Raw genomic sequence first — 20,370 nt, forward strand, 5'->3', positions numbered from 1 at the left:
CATTAAAACATTTTTTTGAGGGGCACCTGGGTGGCTCAGTCGGTTAAGTGTCCGACTTTGGCTAAGGTCATGATCTCACAGTCTGTAGGTTCGAGCCCCACGTTGGGCTCTGTGCTGAGAGCTCAGAGCCTGGAGCCTGCCTCGAATTCTGGGTCTCCCTTTCTCTGCTCCTCCCCTGCTCGCTCGCTCTTTCTCAAAATAAAGACCTAAAAATTAAAAAAAAAAAATTTTTTTTTGAGCTTTACAGGACTCTAAGGACAACTAAACTAATTCCCTTTCAACAAACTGATGATGAAACTAAAGTTAGAAAATGACTTGGTCAGAGGCAAATAGTAAGAAAGCAGTTTTAAGTCCTCTCCAGGGTCTTTTCTGTCAGTGATAGTTTTTGCACTGTGCTTTGGGGGTCCTTCAAGGGCCTGCCCCGAGGAGGCTGATAAGGAGGATTCTGAGCCATATAGCATTGCTCCACCCTCCTCCCTGCCCCCAAACGAAAAACCATTCAGTCCTTCAGATGAGCCCTTTTGCATCTTGGGTTGCTTCATAAGCAGTAGAAGGCTTTGGTTTGAGAAGACGAGAGCTAAATTATGGTCTGAAAATGTTTATAATCACCCTACATTGCACTTGCTATGGTCCTCTTAAGACTATAAGGTCACTTCTTTTTTTTAATTTTTAATTTTTTTTTTATGATTATTATTGAGACAGAAACAGAGCAGGAGTGGGGGAGGGACAGAGAGGAATGGGGGGAGAGATACAGAATCCGAAGCAGGCTCCAGGCTCTGAGCTGTCAGCACAGAGCCTGTTGCAGGGCAGGGCTTGACTCCACAAACTGCGAGATCATGACCTGAGCTGAAGTCAGATGCTTAACCAACTGAGCCACTCAGGTGCCCCTACTCACTTTTAATTCTAAGTGGAGATGTGCTAGTAATAGTAGTGAAAATAAGGGAAAGAGGAAAGAGCTTGTCATCCTGGTATTTCTCTTCTCAGAATTAAAATTTGTTTGATTCTTAAATTCCAAATAATCCTCACAACACACCAGAAGATATGTAATAGCCCCTTTATTGTGAGGAGTGGAGATTGAGAGGTTGACTCACTTATTTAAGAGATACTCAGTTGGTACTGGTTAGGTGGCAAATACTATGTCAGGTACTATCAGATATTGCCTTAATGGAGCATTGATCTGTGGAAGGATACAGTCAAATACTCAAGAGTTTATCATTACCACCATTATAGGCTGTGAAGGATAAGTGCAGAGTACCCTGCTAGTAATGTAGCATAGCCTGGTCAGATCTGGGGTTTGGGAAGTCCATTCAAAAGAATAGTGAAGGGCATAGCTTTTTAACTTGTCCAGGAGGTCCCTGGTGGTGATGGCAGAACTAGAATTTTATCCCAGATCACTGGGCTATAAAGTTTCTGCTTTGCACACTGTACCACCTGCCACATTATCATTAGGGAGTAACAAAATACAACCTAAAGCGCACATTTTATGTGCTTAAGAGCCTTTAGGCAAAAACTAAGACTATGCATAGAAATTCTGGAAAAGTACTCACCAAGCATTCCATGCACTACTTCTAGTGAGAGGTTTTTTTCCCTCCCTTATGCTAATCTGCAGTAAACTGGGATTTTTCCTCCCTTGTATTAATCTTCAATAAACTAATCCATATTATGGAGCATGTTTTTTGTGTAGGACAGGCATAGTTTCTGTAATCCATATGTACCCCCAGGTTTGTGGTCTGATGTTCCATTTATGCCCAGATCACTGGTTTTCAAGTGACTATAAATGGGTCAAGTGCTAACTGTTGGTACCCTTTGATTTATAGTGATGGCGTTTGGGACCCTGAAAAGTGGCATGCCTCTCTCTATCCAGCTTCAGGGCGGAACTCACCAGTGGAAAGTCTGAAGAAAGAGTTGGATTCAGACCGGCCTTCCCTTGTGCGCAGGATAGTAGGTGAGCTCGTGGAAGTGGGGGCAGCAATTTTGGAGACAGTGTTCTTTGCTGCCGGTTTCATCCTTAGCGGAGAGTTTTATTTGGGGAAAATGTTGTTATCAGGAAAGTGATTTATCAATTGGGTTTTTCATGATTAGCATAGAAAAATCCTGGCCTTCCTATATAGCAGTGGCAAGTAGAACCTATATTAGACTACGTGTTTTTGGAATTATAAGTACTGCTGTCTTTCATTGATGGGGTAACTGAGTAAGATGTGGTAGGGAGCACATATTTAGAATTATAAATAGAATTGTATAGTGTGCACTCTTTGGGTAGCTTCTTTCACTCAGAATAGTTGCTTTAAGATTCAGTCATGGGGCGCCTGGGTGGCTTAGTCGGTTAAGCGTCCGACTTTCGCTTGGGTCATGATCTCGCGGTTCGTGGGTTCGAGCCCCGCGTCGGGCTCTGTGCTGACTGCCAGCTCGGAGCCTGGAGCCTGTTTCAGTCTGTGACTCCCTCTCTCTCTGACCCTCCCCTGCTCACGCTCTCTCTCTCTCTCTCTAGAAATAAAAAAAAAAAAAAAAAAACCTTAAAAAAAAAAAAAAAAGATTCAGTCATGATATTGGGTGTATAGTTGCACCTTTTTATTGACTAGTTGTATTCCATTGTATGAATTCACAGTTTATCCATTTTTCTGTTGGTGGATATTTGAGTTTCCAGTTTTTGACAACCAAAACTTTCATGTACAATTCTCTGTATAGGCATACACTTTTTTCTTGGGTAAATACCTATGGGTAAAATGACTGGGTCCTATAGTTAATGTATGTTTAACGTTTTGAGAAACTGCCAGGTTGTTTTCCAACATAGCTATACCACCTTAATTTCTGGTAGCAGTGTATGAGAGTTGTTTGTTCCACATTCTTGTCAACACTTGGAATGTTCAGTCTTCACGATTTTAGCCAATCTAATAAGTGTTTAGTGGTATCACATTATGGTTTAATTTGCATCTCCCTAATGACTCATGATCTTGAGTATCATTTTATATGCTTATTTGCCATCCAGATACCCTTTTTAGTGTTTGGTCAAAGCATTTATCCATTTTTAAATCTGTGTTTTAAATTTGAAGTTTTTATATGTACCAGATATAGGTCTGTCCTTTATCACATGTACATTTTTAAATATTTTCTCCCGGTTCTGTGGCTTGTTTTTGCATTCTCAGAATAGTACCTTGCAAAGAGCAGAAGTTTTGTTTTTGTTTTAAAATTTAATGTTTTATTTATTTTTGAGAGAGAAAGAGACCGAGTACAAGGGGGCGAGGGGCAGAGAGAAAGGGAGACACAGAATCCGAAGCAGGCTCCAGGCTCCAAGCTATTAGCACAGAGCCCAACGTGGGGCTCAAAGTCACAAACCATGAGATCATGACCTGAGCTGAAGTCAGACGTTCAACTGAGCCACCCAGGCGCCCCTATCATTTTTTTTTAATGGGTTGTGCTCTTGGTGGTGTTCCTAAGAAAACTTTGCTTAACCCAATGTCACAAAGATTTTCTCTTATATTTTCTTATAGAAATTTTCTTTCATTTAGATCTGTGATCTATTTTGTGTTTTATATGTGGTATCAGGTATCAGTTCAAGTTCTTCATTGAACTGCTGGTGGGTATCCACCTGTTAAGTACCATTTGTTGAAGAAACATTTTAACCTTTTTTAAAACACTTTAACTTTTCAGTTATTTCTAATATTGACACCTGTAGTTTTTTAATTGACAAGATATTTTCTAATACATAAAAAAGGTCTTAGTTAAAGGGATTGTGGAGAGTAATCATGGAAAATCATTATAAAGTACATTTATTGCCCCAAAGAGGAAAAGCAAAAGAATATACATGTTACTCTGTAACTGTTTCAGTGGTAATTCTTTTCCAATACTCTCACCACCACTAGTCATGGACATCCCAGTGAGAAAGGAAAAATACCCTACTGGTTTGCTTAACTTTCCCTTTCCATCATCTTTCCAGATCCACGAGAGCGCGTGAAAGAAGATGACTTAGATGTTATTCTCAGCCCACAGAGACGAAGCTTTGGAGGGGGCTGCCATGTGACAGCCGCTGTTAGTTCCCGGCACTCAGGAAGCCCATTGGAAAAAGACAGTGATGGACTTCGTCTGCTTGGTGGACGAAGGATTGGCAGTGGAAGAATAATCTCTGCTCGGACCTTTGAGAAGGATCACCGACTTAGTGATAAGGACCTGCGGGACTTAAGAGACCGAGATCGAGAGAGGGACTATAAGGACAAGCGATTCAGGGTTTGTCTTCTAGATCCTTTGGCCCCTCATGTGCTTAGGTACTTGATATGCAATTTGTTTATACCAGGTTATTTTGAGATGCTGGATGAACAGAGCCCGTTCTTAAGCCAGATAGGAAGAGAGAGAGTGCTGGAGGCGGCGGGGGTGCGAGGGGCCTTCAAGTCTGTAGCCTAGTATCTTCGTTACATTTTTGGGCATTACCTAATTCATCAAGACCTTGACTGAGGTAGAAATGCCTTAAAATAAATAGAACCTTATTTTTTATCTTGATTGTGTACTTTTCCAGAGGGAGTTTGGGGATAGTAAGCGTGTCTTTGGTGAGCGAAGAAGGAATGATTCCTATACAGAAGAAGAACCAGAATGGTTCTCAGCTGGACCCACAAGTCAGTCTGAAACCATTGAGCTGACTGGCTTTGATGATAAGATACTGGAAGAAGATCACAAGGGGAGAAAAAGAACAAGACGACGGACAGCCTCTGTGAAGGAAGGTCAGCAAAAACTTTGAGGGGGATGCTCACTATTCCAAAATGAGATGTGCTTGTAATTGGCCTAATTGTGCACTTAGGAACAACTACACTAGTTGCCTAGAAAGTGGCAAGTTTCTAACATTGCAGCCTGATTTTGAAGCTGTAAGTAGTGAAATTGGGAATTGAGCAATTTCTTTTTTTTTTTTTTTTTTTTAAATTTTTTTTAATGTTTTATTTATTTCTAGGAGAGAGAGAGACAGTGTGAGCAGGGAAGGGTCAGAGAGAGAGGGAGTCACAGACTGAAACAGGCTCCAGGCTCTGAGCTGGCAGTCAGCACAGAGCCCGACGCGGGGCCCGAACCCACGAACCGCGAGATCATGACCTAAGCGAAAGTCGGACGCTTAACCGACTAAGCCACCCAGGCGCCCCGGGAATTGAGCAATTTCTTTTGTACTTCAGAGCCCACCTTCTTCACCATGGTGTTAGACCTTCCTACATCAGTTGTTGTGACTTGGCTTCTCCCACACACGATTAACTATGAGATAAGGTAGCTCCCATTTTAAACTGAAAAGCCACAGCTAATGTGTGAGAGGTGCCTGGTGCAGAGTTGGGGTCCCATTAGTCATTTTCAGGGCAGTAACCTGGCTCTGAGGTAGCCAGGCTAGCTAGCCTGGGTTTGAGTATTGGGGTTGTTGCTTACAAAAAGGATAATCTTGGATAAAATTCTTTACAGGTGGGCCTGTTTCTTTATAAGGTGAAGACAGTTCCTACTCTATAACTTTAAGCGTTACTCTTAGCATTAAAGATTGAATGTGAACATCAGAGCTCAGCCTCTTGTGGGTACTTCTTCAGTAAATTCTAGTTCTTTTCAGCCAATAGTTGGAAAACACCTTTTGGCAGATACTAGGCAACAAAAGTAAAAAGCTATTTTAGGGATGCCTGGCTGGTTTAGTTGGTAAAGTGTGCCATTCGTAATCTTAGGGTTGTGAGTTCAGGCCCCATATTGGGTGTAGAGATTACTTTAAAAAAAAAAGAAAGAAAAAAGCAATTTTAATACATAAATGTTTAATCAGTGCCATCTTAAAATTATGAGGCTAAGATATACTTGTGTCGAAAATGAGCTAGTGGAATTGATTTAAGAGAAAGAAAAGGAGGGAGAAATCACTTACTTTTTTTTGTAATATCTTTAAACTACAGTAGACATTACCATTATCTTTATGCTGTTATACATTGTTCCCTAGAATGATGCATGACATCAGTGGGTAACTTGGAAAACTTTGCTTTCAAATAACCTTTGAGACATGCCTTTGTGTCATTCTCAGGGTAAAGAGCACCAGCCAAGTGGGTCTTTTCACATAATGATAAAGATAAGGCTTCTGATAAAAGAAGCACATGTTTTTCTTAACTGAGATGCAATGTGAATTTCAACTATTCTTGTATCAACAAGTAGATGAGCCAAAAGAAGTGAGAGTGTCACCTCCTTACTTTATAGATACAGAGAGAGACAGGCCTGGAAGAGGGGACAACCCAAGACCCTGTCACCTGGATTTCATGGCAGATCCCCAAGTGGAATCCAGGAGTCCTAGCTCATTCACCCCAGTAGTTAATTTCAGATGATACCTAGGCTGTCCTAGCACTGTATTTAGGATAAACAGGTACCCCATAATTTCACCTTGGCTACAAGAATGAAAGAAGGGGAGGGATGATGAGTGCTTTTTAGTTCATTTTTGTATTTGTATTCTAACTTTCCCTGAGTTTTTTTTTTTAATGTTTATTTTGAGAGAGCACGTGCATATGCACATACAAGTGGAGAGAGCAAAAAGAGAGGGGAAGAGAGAATCCCAAGCAGGCTCCATGCTGAGTGCAGAGCCCAGCTCACAACTGTGAGTTCATGACCTGAGCTGAAGTCAAGAGTCAGACGCTTAACTAACTGAGCCACCCAGCCACCCCTCCCCTGAATTTTTTATGTAGCATTTATCTTTAGGCACATATACTAGTGCTAGGAGTGTAGTAGTTAACAGAACAAATGTGTTCACTGCCTGTATGATTTTAAGACTGATGTGTATGGAGTACTCACTTTAGGCAGTGCTAGGTGATGTATATATGGTAATATTAGTGAAACAATTTGAATATGCATTATACCTGTAATCAGAAAGAAATTATGTAGAAGTCAGAAATAGCTAAATTCCTCCATTGATAGAAAAGAGAATTTGGGGGTGCCCGGGTGGCTCAGTCGGTTGAGTGTCCACTTTGGCTCAGGTCATGATCTCATGGTTCTTGGGTTTGAGCCCTGCATCAGGCTCTGTGCTGACCAGCTTAGAGCCTGGAACCTGCTTCAGATTCTGTGTCTACCTCTCCTGCTTGTGCTCTCTTGCTCTCTCAGAAATAAAGACTGAAAAGAAAAAAGTTTAAAAAGAAAAGAATTTTTCTTTCTAATGAAAGTACGTGGTCCTTCTGAATGTGATAAAACTTGTCCCTAGTTATCTTTCCTGGGGTCTGCCGTTTTAGTCTATCATGATAAATGGCCAGTTGTGTTTGTCTACTAGTGCATATCCTATTCATACCCACTCTCAGTTGACAGACCCTGTCTGCTTTCCAGAGACTTTGACACTGGCATAAAATTACATGCGGAACATTCTTGTTACCTGCAAAAGCTATTTATCTGTTAAGAGATTTTCTCATCTCAACACAAAAGGGATAGGAGAAATAATAAAGTTTCTTTTGTAAATGTATGAACCAAGTACAGACTCCTGTTTCTGGCTTTAATCCTTAAGTTGGAACCCAAAACTACAGGAACATGTGTATCACTTGTCAATCCTGAGGTAGGGCTGGCAGGTTTTGCTAGGTAAAATTGGTAAGGCAGAAGCACTGCTCTAATGGAAAAGGACACAAACTGGACATTGATTAGGCTATTGGGTTGTTAATTCTTCTAGGGATCAGTTTCTTTGTAAAGTGAGGATAATCCCTCCACCAAAGTGGTCATTTTAGTTTAAATGTCAGTTTTTAAGGGATAGTATTTGCTTCTCTTTCCAGTAAGTATGTGCTAACCCACTGGAGAGACTGCTGATTGCTTTATCCAAGGCTCACAAACCTTGTCTGTTTCACCGGTTGCCAGAAGGCTCACAGTAGTTAAATGGCAGCCACCTCTGTGGAGAAGCAGTGATGCCTTAATACACAGAGCTTGGTGTAGAAGAGGATTGGTGGCCATCATAGGGTTAAAGTTTCTGCCACTTGGCTAGTATGGAGACTTTGGGTGTTGGGTAAGCGGGTAAGCAAGCACTTAACCCTTTAGTTATTGAATTCCCTGCTTTGCTGGCTAGTGTTTGAAGCATTACTGGAATTAAAGCAGCTGATGGCATTTAGAGTCTCTTGGTCTGATTAATAAGACTGAGGTGACTATTGGGGCCTTTTGAGAAGGGATGGGTCCAGGATTTGGCATTCTTTTTTTTTTTTTTATCGGGAGGACTTCATGTCTGCTGTAGATCTTGAAAGTACAGGCAGTTCTTACATTGGTGCTTTTGCAGCATGGGGCTTTGAGGGTTCTTTTCTTCAAATTAAAAACCTTGAATGTCTAGGGGTGCCTGGGTGGCTCAGTCAGTTAAGCATCCGACTCTTGATTTCAGCTCAGGTCATAATCTCAGGTTGCTGAGATTGAGCTCTACATCGGGCTCTGCACTAGCAGCATGGAGCCTGCTTGGGATTCTCTCCCTTTCCCCCTCTCTGTGCCCCTACCCAACACATGCTCTCTTTCTCAAAATAAACAAACATTTAAAGTTGAATGTCTAGTGTATCTCAGGGTACTTCTTTAAAAGAAAAAAAAAATTTATCCTAAGGATTTTGCCTTTTGCCCATATTCCAGCTGAAATGAAGATACCAGATTCCTCAAATGTTAACACTTAGTAGCTTCACTTAGACCCTGCTTTCCCGTCCTAATAACAACCACCAAGTAATACTGAGTTTTAAATGTACTGTGCATTTTAGAGTAAGAAAAACCAGATTACATGCCTTCAGGAAGCTCAGTATCACTAGACACATATTATAATACAGTGTGATAAGTACTCTGAGAGACAACACAAGGATTATAGAGAAGGCAGTGATTAATTTTTCTGGGCAGGGTAATAATGGGTAAGCAGGTCAGCCTTCCTAGAAGAGGTACCCTTTGAGGTTTGCCTTGAAGGATGAGCTACAACCCAACCAACCTGTAGGCAAGTGAAAACTGCCCTTATGCCAGGTTGCACAGAAATACCTAAATTGCCAAACCCTGACTTAAAGCAGTGGTGCAGATTATGTGGGTGAAGGCAGAGCCAAATTAATTTGGTTCTATTTTTAAGCAGCAAGAGGCTTGCAAAAACAATCTTTAAAAAAAAAAATCCTATTAGAAAAAGAATCTGTTACATTACAGAAAACTTGAATGGGCGGCGGAGGGACCATAATCCTTCCTGCATTGTGTTGATGTTCTGGCTTGTTACTAGAGCTTTTTTCCTAGCTCCCATAGGAAGGGAATGGTTTTACTGTTATAAATGCTATCTTGGCACATGAGGTCTGTCTTTAAAGTTATCTATGGCTCTTTTGCACGTGTGATGATGGCTGAGGCCACAGAATAAGTCTAGAGTGGTTCACTTGATCAAGTCTGTTTTTGTCTTGGTTTTGCTTTCAGGCATAGTCGAGTGCAATGGAGGAGTGGCCGAAGAGGATGAGGTGGAGGTCATCCTGGCACAGGAGCCTGCTGCGGATCAGGAAGTGCCAAGGGACGCCGTCTTGCCTGAGCAGTCCCCGGGAGAATTTGATTTTAATGAGTTCTTTAACCTTGATAAGGTGCCATGCTTGGCTTCGGTGAGTGTAGCAGTACACTTATAAGTGAGATGGAGCAACTATATGGTTAAATTTGACCTGAGTATTTCAGATACCTCTTTTTAAAGTATTGTTTTCCTAGATGTTTTGGGGAATTTGGCTTTTATTCCTAAATATTATTTGAGTTTTTGTGGCTTTGTTTTGGGAGTCTGAGTGGAAATGACGGAGTTGAGAATTCTGTACCCACCCAGAATAGGTGAGCAGATACTACCTCTTTTTCTAGGCTGGTAGCATTGGTCTAAGAAATCTTTAGATGTTAAGAACATTGTCTGCTTTTATTTTTAGGTAGTTAAGTTTTTGTTAAAAAGACCTGCTGTGGAGGTGGATTTTTATAACTGGTGATTAGTATCATGCTGATGTGCATTCCTTGAATAAGGTTGACTTGTTAGGTGGTAACTTTGTGGCATGATGCTTCTGAAATTCTTCAGTGAAAAGCAGCTTAGAATACTGTCAGTGTTGCTGTTAAACTGTTGAGGTCCAGTCTTTCTCAACTTTCAAAGTAGACAGTAATCAGTAAGATATCCCAGATCCTCACTTGCTACTGCCTTTTCTCCTATCCCCTTCGGTCATTTAGGAATTACTATAGCCTCAACAAATTGGAGAAAATATAGCACTCTGGCCTATACACACAGAAACAAAGTTGTTTTGTGGTTGTTGAAAGTACATAGAATCATGATGAAATAGAATTTTAAAAAACATTTGCCCAAAAGCATCTGTATGTTCTAGAGGTCCCATTTACAACAGCAAATACATTTGACCTGTCCTTTAAAATTGGTGGTTCATAGATTAAATGACTGTACTTCCTAACTATAATGGGTCCTTCTTTGATTATCACGTGAGCAGAGAGAACTGGGCGTGACAGAACTGGCAATATTGGCTTGTCTCCTTTGTCATTTGCCACCCCACTCCTCAATAGATGGCCACCCAGAATAGGTGAGCAGATACTGCCTAGCATTAATAGGTACGGGGCCGCAGGTGAATTCTAGGGCCGTACTTCTTAAATTCTCTGTGGTGAGGGGCCAGGTTCTATTTCTAGTCCACTAAGGACTAGTACTCGAGTATAAAGTACAGAAGTCACAGCAGTGCCAAATTGCTGCAGTTTCTAAGCATTTACTTTCAGTCTCTAACCTTACCTCCATGTGGCCCAAGAACACACTGTCTAGAGCACTCTTCAGGTAATTGTGTGGTTGGTTCTCACTTACAGTCAACGAGTCAGTAGTAGTCCTTTGGCTCACTGCAAGTAGAAGGGTTGCATTCAGATGTGAGCTTAATTTTCTTGGTGTAAAATTCTTAGCTTTTGAGGGAATATTAGTGACTTTTTTTATCCCCCTTCACTCTCTTAGATGGAAATCTAAAAAGTTTTCACAGCAAAAGGTCAAAATGTATAGGCCTGTTATGGCTCCACATGTGAGCACCTGTGAAGCCTAACACGTGTGCCTGTGCAGAGGAACGATGCAAAACTAAACTTTTAATAGGTAACATGCACAGAGTGTTGACTGTTGTAGGCTTTACATACAATAAACCATTTAATCCTCACACACCCTTAGAAATTAATTACTGCAGTTTCCATTTTATAGGTGAGGAAACAGGCACAGAGGTTTAAATAACTTGCCCAAAGTCACACATATAGTCAGTGGTAGAAACTGAATTTTGATTCATGCAGTTTTAGTTAAGAGTCTTTGTTTTCAGTTCACCATAACTGTATACTGCCTCGAAAGCATTTTGGCCGGCACCCTCAACCAAAATTTGGCTAAAGCTGAGCAGTAGTTCCTGCTAGGCAAGGAGGTCTTCATGTTTCTCATGAAGGTCCCGCCGCTCATTAGGGTGTATATTCTGTAAAGAAGTTCACTTAAAGCAAAACTGGGATCAATTAAAAATAAATACTGATCATGCTGTGTAACTCTAATATTTGTTCATTAAATGACCAATTAGGATTTGAGTATCAATTGACAAATGTTATATAAAGTGCTTAAAATAGTACATGGCACTTAGTAAGCTCTACCAGTGTACGTACTAATAGATAAAAACAAAATTATACCTATTTTTGTAGGCTATATTTACTGGCATTACAACACATTAGAAGTTGAAAGTCATAGGGGTGCCTGGAAGGCTCAGTCAGTTAAGCATCTAACTTGGGCTCAAGTCATGATCTCGCAGTTCGTGGGTTCAAGCCCCGCATTGGGCTCTGTGCCGACAGCTCAGAGCCTGGAGCCTGCTTTGGATTCTGTGTCTCATTCCCTCTCCTCCTTCCCCGCTTGTACTCTGTCTCTGTCTCTCAAAAATAAATAGACATTAAAAAAAATTTTTTTTTAAGTTGAAAGTCATAAAAATCTATGCAAACTGAAATTTTGGGTCACATGTGCAAATAATTTCAGTTACATAATTAAAAATAAGTTTATTTTAGATATGATGCACCTGTTACTACAGTACTTGACACATAACAGGTGCCTATATATGTTGAATGAAGAAAAAGGAAATCAAAGTGGAAATCGTAAATGATTTATTAGAGTGATGAACAAGAACCACCACACAGAAAACCTTTAGTGGTGTGATCAGAAGTTTGCTCAGAAGAAAATGTATACCCTTAACTACATTAATTACAAATCTCCAAAGTCAAACTAGAGTGAAATAAATACAAAAATATAGAAATTTCCATAGAAGTGGCTGGTACTAAAAGAAAGGGATTAATAAATAAAAGCTAGTAATTGTCAAAATATTTTACAGTATCTGATAATCAGAATAATATGAATCCTAAGATAGGACTTGTCAAATGACCTTTGTTTGAAGGACCAGACTAACAGTCATAAGTTACTTTAAAATGTTATTAAAAATCTAGAAAGAGCAGTTGAAACCTACCAGATTACGTGTGTAAGCTCCTTTTCTTGACCAGCTGATGCCTGACCATGTTCACAGAGGATGTCTTAACCAAGAAGTCAGAGCAGTGGGTCCAGCTCTCCATTTTCTATACCAAGGTGCAGGAAATCTAACTGCTGTTAGATCATCCTTGCTTGCTATGTGGTAAAAATGACTGACTAGATGAATCCTCTCAGGATTCCTTTTGGATTTAAAATGCTTTACTTTCTTGAAAGTGGCATTTCCTATAAATGTGTATAAGAGTAACTTAGTGTCAAGGGCACCTGGCTGGCTCAGTCAGTAGAGCACATGACTCTCATCTCAGGGTCCTGAGTTCCAGCCCCACCTTGGGTGTGGAGCTTACTTAATAAATAAAAATTAATTGAATGAATAACTTTGTTTCTACTTTTTATGTTTTAGCTATAATAAAGCAGCTCTAACAGAAACAAAGTTGGTCACTGATCGAAGTATGGAAATGACTTTCTCAACACTTACTGTCGTATATTTTAGAAAATGTCCAGTTACATTATATTCATGTTCTTTTTCATGTTCCTCCTGTGTGTCTTCTGACTTTTTTCTTCTACACTATGATCAGAGGAAATAAAAGGATTAAAATGCAAAGAGATTTTTGCTATTTGTAAAATATCACTCTCTTCAACATTGTAACATTTTTAGTGGCTACAGCATTTAGTTTTAAAATAATTCCTGTTTATCACTAACGTGATTATATTTTAGATACAATTCTCAATTTTTCACAGTGAAAAAAATTTTAATAATGTTTCTCTTATATTTTAATTATTGCAAAAAACGTACACTTGAAAATTAGCATTAATATCTAAGGTGTGCAAGTCTTACAAGTGAAATGTGATCGAAACTGAATCAGAAAATAGAAGTGCCACAAGTAATAAATGTCATGAGTTAAAATTCTTCATTCTTGTGTTCAAGAAAAGTATTGTGTGGCTTAGTTTGGGTACATTATCAGAAAATTCTTCCAGATGAGAATAAAAGAATGTAACCTGCTGTTGCTTCACTTCGGAAATTGTGGGTTCCAGGCATTAGATGAAACAGTCACTAACTTTGCCATCCATGTACCAGTTTTGGGGAAAACCTATTTTCTCTTTATCATTGGTGTAGAAATGAAAGTTTATGCCTTACTTTCAAGGATGTGCCTCACTTTTTGGATTGACATTTGCTTTACCTGGTCTTTTCTAAATATTGTTAACACTGCATAAAGATCAATTTGAGGGGCGCCTGGGTGGCTTAGTCGGTTAAGCGTCCGACTTTCACTTAGGTCATGATCTCGCGGTTCGTGGGTTCGAGCCCCGCGTCGGGTTCTGTGCTGACTGCCAGCTCAGAGCCTGGAGCCTGTTTCAGTCTGTGACTCCCTCTCTCTCTAACCCTCCCCTGCTCATGCTGTCTCTCTCTCTCTCCTAGAAATAAGTAAAACATTAAAAAAAAAAAAAAGATCAATTTGAGTATTTAACTGGATTTATGATAAAGTAGAATTAAAATACTCAGCTTTTAATGTTTGAGTATAGTTTTTAAGAAGGATTGATCACGGAAATTATTATGAAATAGTGTTGAGAAATTATTTCTTCTCATAGTGCATCATGTAATTATTCTTACTAAACTGAAAACTGTTGAGATTGGGTTTAAAAGAAAACAAACACCTGCAAACTCCCTATTAAATTTGAACAGATAGGGGCACCTCGTTGGCTCAGTCGGTTAAGCTTCCAAATTCAGCTCAGGTCATGATCTCACAGTTTGTGAGTTCAAGCCCTGTGTCAGACTCTGCGATGGCATCTCAGAGCCTGGAGCCTGCTTTGGATTTTGTCTCTCCCTCTCTCTGCCCCTCCCCTGTTTGTGCTCGCTCTCTCAAAAATAAACATTAAAAAAATAATAAACCAATATTAGAGAACAGTTAAAAGTTTTTCACATCTTGACACATAATAAACTTTGACTGCACTTATGATCTCTGTGAGCTCTACTTTTTATCTTTTGGCTTCTAAAATTGTCACTATTGAATTTTATGATGTTCATTACAGCCTTGAGAAAGTTGAAGTTTGAAGCAAGGGCTCTCTCTCATCCTCTCTCTATACGTAACATTTAGTTGAAGGCCACTCATCAGCTTGGCAATGGAATGCTTTACTAGGTGATTTTGATTTTGAAACTATGTCCTCTGAGAACATTAAGTAGTTCATGGAGTTTCTAATGAGGCAAAGGATAGAAATCCAAAACACATTCTGTGGCACAGAGGTTTTTCGTTATATGCTTAGAAAGTACATGGTCAGTAATGCCCACGTTTGGGTTACTCGGAAATGACCTTGGAGGGGAAGAAAAAGATGTTGAAAATCGTAATTTCTGAGAGTGCTTACCTTCAGGTCAGCAGCATCAAAGGAAATTTCAAAGTAAGTGACCTTTTCTTAATATTTGAACCTTGTTGTCCTTTTCACCTAGAAACCATTATCTTAGCTCCTTTTGTCTTTCCCTTTAGATGATAGAAGATGTTTTGGGAGAAGGGTCAGTCTCTGCCAGTCGGTTCAGTAGGTGGTTCTCTAACCCGAGCCGATCAGGAAGCCGATCCAGCAGTCTCGGGTCAACACCACATGAAGAACTGGAGAGACTAGCAGGTAAGATGGCTTCAGATTCTGACCTTGAATGTTGATTGGAGCTTTCTCTGACATAGTTCATTCTGTCTTCATTAGTTAGGGTCCATTAGGGTTAAAGGCTCTCTGGATACTTAAAAAACCACTTCAGTTTGCGCCCTTTTAATACTGTTGAAGATCTATTTCTGTGCTTAATTGGGACCAATTGATTATGAATGTACTTATTTGCAATATTAGGTCTGGAACAAGCCATCCTCTCTCCTGGACAGAACTCGGGAAATTATTTTGCTCCTATCCCACTGGAAGACCATGCTGAAAATAAAGTGGATATTTTAGAAATGCTACAGAAAGCCAAAGTGGATTTAAAACCTCTTCTTTCCAGTCTTTCTGCAAATAAAGAAAAGCTTAAGGAGAGCTGTAAGTGTTTATTAGAGTCTGCTTTAGGTGTTTGAAAAAGTGTGGATCTCAGGCAGTTGGTTCTAACATACTGCTCTTTCATCAAAAGTGAGATAATGGGTTCTATTTAATGTTTTTCAAAAAACTTTTTATCAAACAGTCACACCTCTTTGAGAATCTGGTAGTCAGTGGACTTTCCATCCAAATCCTCCTTATTAGCTGGAGCCTGATCATAACACTTCAGTTAATGTTATAGTCCTCTTGGGCATAACTTGGCAGCTTCTCACACGTTTGCCCCAGTCTGCCATTTTCTTAGGTTATGCGTCCTCAACATAAAACCTTAATGATAAAATAACCATAGTGAAGGTAGCAATCTTGCTGATAATAGGCTATCTGGGATTCTTGTCCTTGATAACAAGTCTCCAGAAGATTCATTATGAAAGGACCTCCTGCAGGATGCACATTAGGATCTTATCATGTCTTAATGCATAAACACCCCAAGGTTGTGGTTCCCCAGTTTCTAGCATCATAACATTTTAGGTTTATATTTTTGCCATTTCTTACTGAGTACATAGTTATGGCCTTATTGCCACTGTGCAACTGTGATTTTAAGAGTTATCAGTTTGTCTATTTAGGGCATCAGCCTTTTCTGACAACCTCACTTCAACTGTGAAATAAATTTGCACTTTAACCATCATGGTAGCCAAAGAGAATTCCTACCACATACTCCCTTACTTGGCTTAATCTGGATTTTCTCAATGTTTTAGCGCATTCAGGAGTTGTGCTGTCAGTAGAAGAGGTAGAAGCAGGGCTCAAGGGCTTGAAGGTGGACCATCAAGTGAAGAATTCAACTCCCTTCATGGCAGAACACTTAGAGGAGACTCTGAATGCAGTAACCAGCAATCGACAGCTCAAAAAAGATGGAGATATGACTGCATTCAACAAACTAGTGAGCACCATGAAGGCAAGTGGGACTTTGCCTTCTCAGCCCAAAGTCAGCGTAAGTATTTGGCACAAACCCAAGCCTTTTCTCCTTTTTCCTTCTTTCTGTTCCACTTCCCTCTATAATAAATGAACTTTAAAAAAAAAACGGTATTCTGAGTAAGTTGGAAGTTCTTTAATAGTCATTTGGCCCTTGATGCTTTTCTGTGTTAATTATCACTGTGCTATTTGTTAACTAGATAAAGCAGCTTGTGGTTAATGTATGTTTTATGGTTTATAAAGAAAAAAATTCAGATATAACTTTAAGTCATTGCTTAAAAAAAAAAAAAAGGGTGTAAAAATAGCTTTTTGGATTGTACTCCAGAGAAAGTTTTCTATTTATTCAGCTACTTAAGCCAAAATAACTCACCATATTTTTACAGTAAATCTTTCTTTTTATCTTTTTTAATCACTCCTAGACACCAGGAATTACCTGCTTTCTTGATCGAGCAGTTGGCAGTGCTATGAATGATTTGTAAAGTATCTAAGATGCATTTTTCAAGACCATTGTGTTCTGTTAATTTACTAAATAGAAAAAGCTGTGACATGTAAAAACATTCTGGGGCATGAAATTGGTTATGTAGTAACTGCGTGCCAGCAAATGCAGGGGTATAGTGCATACTGGTCTTTGTCATAACACATTAGTGGTGGCTCTCAGCCATGGCCTGTGTGTCAGTATTGCTGTCCCTTGATGATACAAGGTGATAGGGGAAAAACAGGGCAAACCTGAATAATAAAAACATAAACATAGATTTGCTCTCATTGCTAAGTTACAGCAAATTTATTAAATTGAGTTTTGCCTCTTGTTTTCTTCTAACCTCATCTTTTCTGGGAACTACAAGTTGATCGTGGTATCAGTAGCTGTTTGATTCATTGTGCCTTGTACCAAGGGAAGGCGCAGTCAACTGTGGGTATTTTCTTTTATCTGACCAGCAGCTGACAGTAGATTCCAACAGAGGTGCCATTGTTCCTGGCCTTACTGCCAAGACTGACCTACCACCTCTGGAAGAAAGCATCTTAGGTAGACTCATTTCTTTGTATCTGACCACGCCATGCCAATTATAGGGGAATGTTTCTCATAAACTGCTTCAGAGTTAGGTCCATACAAAGAATTGCTAGGTAGACTTTCAAATGAAGACCAGATTAAAAGATCGCAAACTATCCTTTTCTTATTCATCTGTGTCTCAGTGATTGGGTGCTTTTAAATAGCTTGGGTCAAATCTTGAAAGTGCCTTCTTTTAGTGTGAATGAGTAAAGAAGTGGGAGCAGGAGGATTCAAAAGTTTACCTGATGCTTTTGAACATTTTGTTTCAGATGTGATGCTAGGGTTTGATATTGACACAGTTGATCCTGCCTTATGAGGGTATCTGGTTTGATGTTGGGATTTTAGTGCTCTGAAATAATATCTGGCCAAATAATATCTGAGCCTGGTAAAGGGATAGATGATACAATTCGTGCTGCTACACAAAAAGTAACATAAACTCAACCTAACCTAGGAAAGAAAGCAACAAGGAATGTAGTAAGCACACCAGGTATTATCGCAAAATATTGCTTGATCTGCATGTTGTTAATTCATGGTCTATTTTAAAATCAAGTCAGTTACTATGCTGTGTGTTATCTATATACTATGATCTGCGTCCATCTGTCTAGGTTCAACCGTATTGTTTCATCACCAAAATAGGACATGTTGGTTCTATCTAACCTCCATTTCAAATTGAATTGTAGAGCCTCTATCCTCCAAATACAGTGAGTCATGTAGGATAAGGTTGCCCTTTCGATCTCTTATTAAAATCATCTGCAGTCAGCCCCAATTCCAAAACTAACAATAAAGCACTTGGAAGATCTTTGGGCTATTTGTCATACCTGAGGACATTGCTGTTGACCTTGGCAGCTTCATCTAGTGGAAAAGAAACTGTACTAGAGAAAGCACTGCAGGCAAAGCTAAATGGACAAAAGGATGGCCTGAAGTGCAGGAGGTAATGTCAGTTGGATAACTGCTGCTGCATTACAAGCACAAAAAGTGGAGGATCTGAATTTTGCCCTGTATATGAGACCCATTTTGTAACAGCTCATTAAAAATAATAAAGTTTAAATTTCCTGAAATGTGAAACTGTGAAATATAACAATTTTGGCCAAACTTTCATGTTGTTTACTAGGTTTTTAACTACCATCTGTGGTCTGTAAATCTTGTTTTAAAGATAATGGGTAGTAAAGGTTGCCTTGAAAATTAAAATTTATAAATTTATCAAAATTTCTTTCTTGTTGCTTCTTACTAAGTACTCCTCTATTTCACCATTTTCTTTTTCCCTTCTTTGGGTCACAGTGTTAGAGACTGTGAAATGCACTAGGGTTACCACAGAGAGGAAAAGACCATCTGAGGGTCTCTGAGTGGACTTTGCATGTACATGTTCAGATTATTTCCATTTCCAGATCTTTGGGACCTGTGTGATGAACAAATGGAACAAGTTGATCTAACTTAGATTTCTGTGCTTTGGACATCATTCTGCTTTAGCACCAACTCCCTGGGGAGTTTTAAATGCTTTTTTGTGGTCCCCAATTAATCTGTAAGTTAAGTGTGTAAGAAGGTTAAAACCAGTTTTCCTTTGACTTTTTTAGCGAAACCTTGAAAGCCATTTGATGTCCCCTGCTGAGATTCCAGGCCAGCCTGTCCCTAAGAACATCCTGCAGGTACTTCACCATCTTATACCATGGCCTCGGAGTCCTGAACACTAGACCTCTGAACTGGTTTTGTGTAGTGGTCCAACTTTGGGCCTCAGAATGATCCATGTGGCCTGGCAGTTGAGGATACAGTGTTACTACCTGGCATAGTTCTGTGTCACTATTAATCTCATTTTGGGGTGGGGAGGTGGCTGGAGATGACAAAGCTCTTGATTTCCAGTTTACAGGTTTGCAATTTCTATAGAAATTTAAAGTATCTAATTTATATTTGCAGCACTAACTTAAAGCAAATGTTGCTAGCTGAACAATGAGAGAAATGTGTTGCATGTACATATGCCAGTTCCTTCAGTGGAGCATGAGGGAGATTCATCGTTGGCTTCCAAAAGTTAATCCATAATTCATAGCCTCTGACTAGGAGAAATAGGCTTGTTCACAAGGATTACTTTTCCTGCCTTTAGGAACTTCTGGGTCCATCAGTTCAGAGACCTGCTTCTTCCAATCTTCTGAGTGGCCTTATGGGGAGTTTGGAGCCTACAACATCTTTACTGGGCCAAAGAGCACCCTCTCCTCCCTTGTCACAGGTGTTTCAAACGCGAGCAGCCTCAGCAGACTACCTTCGTCCTAGAATACCATCACCAGTTGGTAAATGCTGCTGTACATAAATGTCTGTCCATTCTCCCTTAAGCCACTTTCGTGGGCATCCTTGAAGAATTTAAAAAGAAATGTGTGAATTTATTGTGCCTTTTTGGGGGATATAGTGAGGCACAAACTTGGAAGATAGTTTATTTACCTGGCTGCCCTTCTAGATAAATATGCTCATATTATAGTTTTTTTCTCCTTTAAGATTGATCAAAATTATATAAGTTGGATCAAGCTCTTTAGTCTTGTTCCCTATTTTGGGATTCAGTCCAAAAAAGTTAATTTAGTTAATTTGGCTTACTAGGTTTTTCCTTGATGGAGTAGAAGTCAGGGGCACCTGGGTGGCTCAGTCGGTTAAGCATCTGACTTTGGCTCAGGTCATGGTCTCACGATTCGCGGGTTCAAGCCCTGCGTTGGCTCTGCGCTGACAGCTAGCTCAGAGCCTGGAGCCTGTCTTCAGATTCTGTATCTCCCTCCTTCTCTCTCTCTCTGACCCTCCCCTGCTCACACTGTCTCTGTCTCTATCTCTCTCTCAAAAATAAATAAAACATTTAAAAAAAATTTTTAGATAGAGTAGAAGTCAGGGTAGTGGCTCTCTACCAACCTAATGAAGTAGGTAGACAGTTAACTGTGAGGTCTGGTGGCTAATACAGAATGTAAATAGAAGAAGTTCTAGA

At 39.7% G+C, this 20,370-nt stretch overlaps 1 protein-coding gene across 4 annotated transcripts in view; it reads left to right on the forward strand.

The window, feature by feature from the left end:
• The window catches only part of EIF4ENIF1 (eukaryotic translation initiation factor 4E nuclear import factor 1), a 42,186-nt gene that overhangs the window by 12,934 nt on the left and 8,882 nt on the right, over positions 1-20,370 (forward strand). For 3 of the 4 annotated variants that reach the window (XM_077761561.1, XM_077761559.1, XM_077761560.1), the window contains exons 4-12: positions 1,818-1,945; positions 3,935-4,221; positions 4,508-4,709; positions 9,346-9,521; positions 14,887-15,022; positions 15,236-15,415; positions 16,162-16,394; positions 18,992-19,063; positions 19,513-19,696. In XM_077761561.1, the coding sequence (XP_077617687.1) occupies positions 1,818-1,945; positions 3,935-4,221; positions 4,508-4,709; positions 9,346-9,521; positions 14,887-15,022; positions 15,236-15,415; positions 16,162-16,394; positions 18,992-19,063; positions 19,513-19,696 (1,598 nt within the window). The remainder of the gene's footprint in view (positions 1-1,817; positions 1,946-3,934; positions 4,222-4,507; positions 4,710-9,345; positions 9,522-14,886; positions 15,023-15,235; positions 15,416-16,161; positions 16,395-18,991; positions 19,064-19,512; positions 19,697-20,370) is intronic. The other variant, XM_077761562.1, reaches the window with a different exon arrangement.

The sequence above is a fragment of the Crocuta crocuta genome, unplaced genomic scaffold, assembly GCF_008692635.1.
Source record: "Crocuta crocuta isolate KB4526 unplaced genomic scaffold, BGI_CrCroc_1.0 scaffold348, whole genome shotgun sequence".
Lineage (NCBI taxonomy): Eukaryota > Metazoa > Chordata > Mammalia > Carnivora > Hyaenidae > Crocuta > Crocuta crocuta.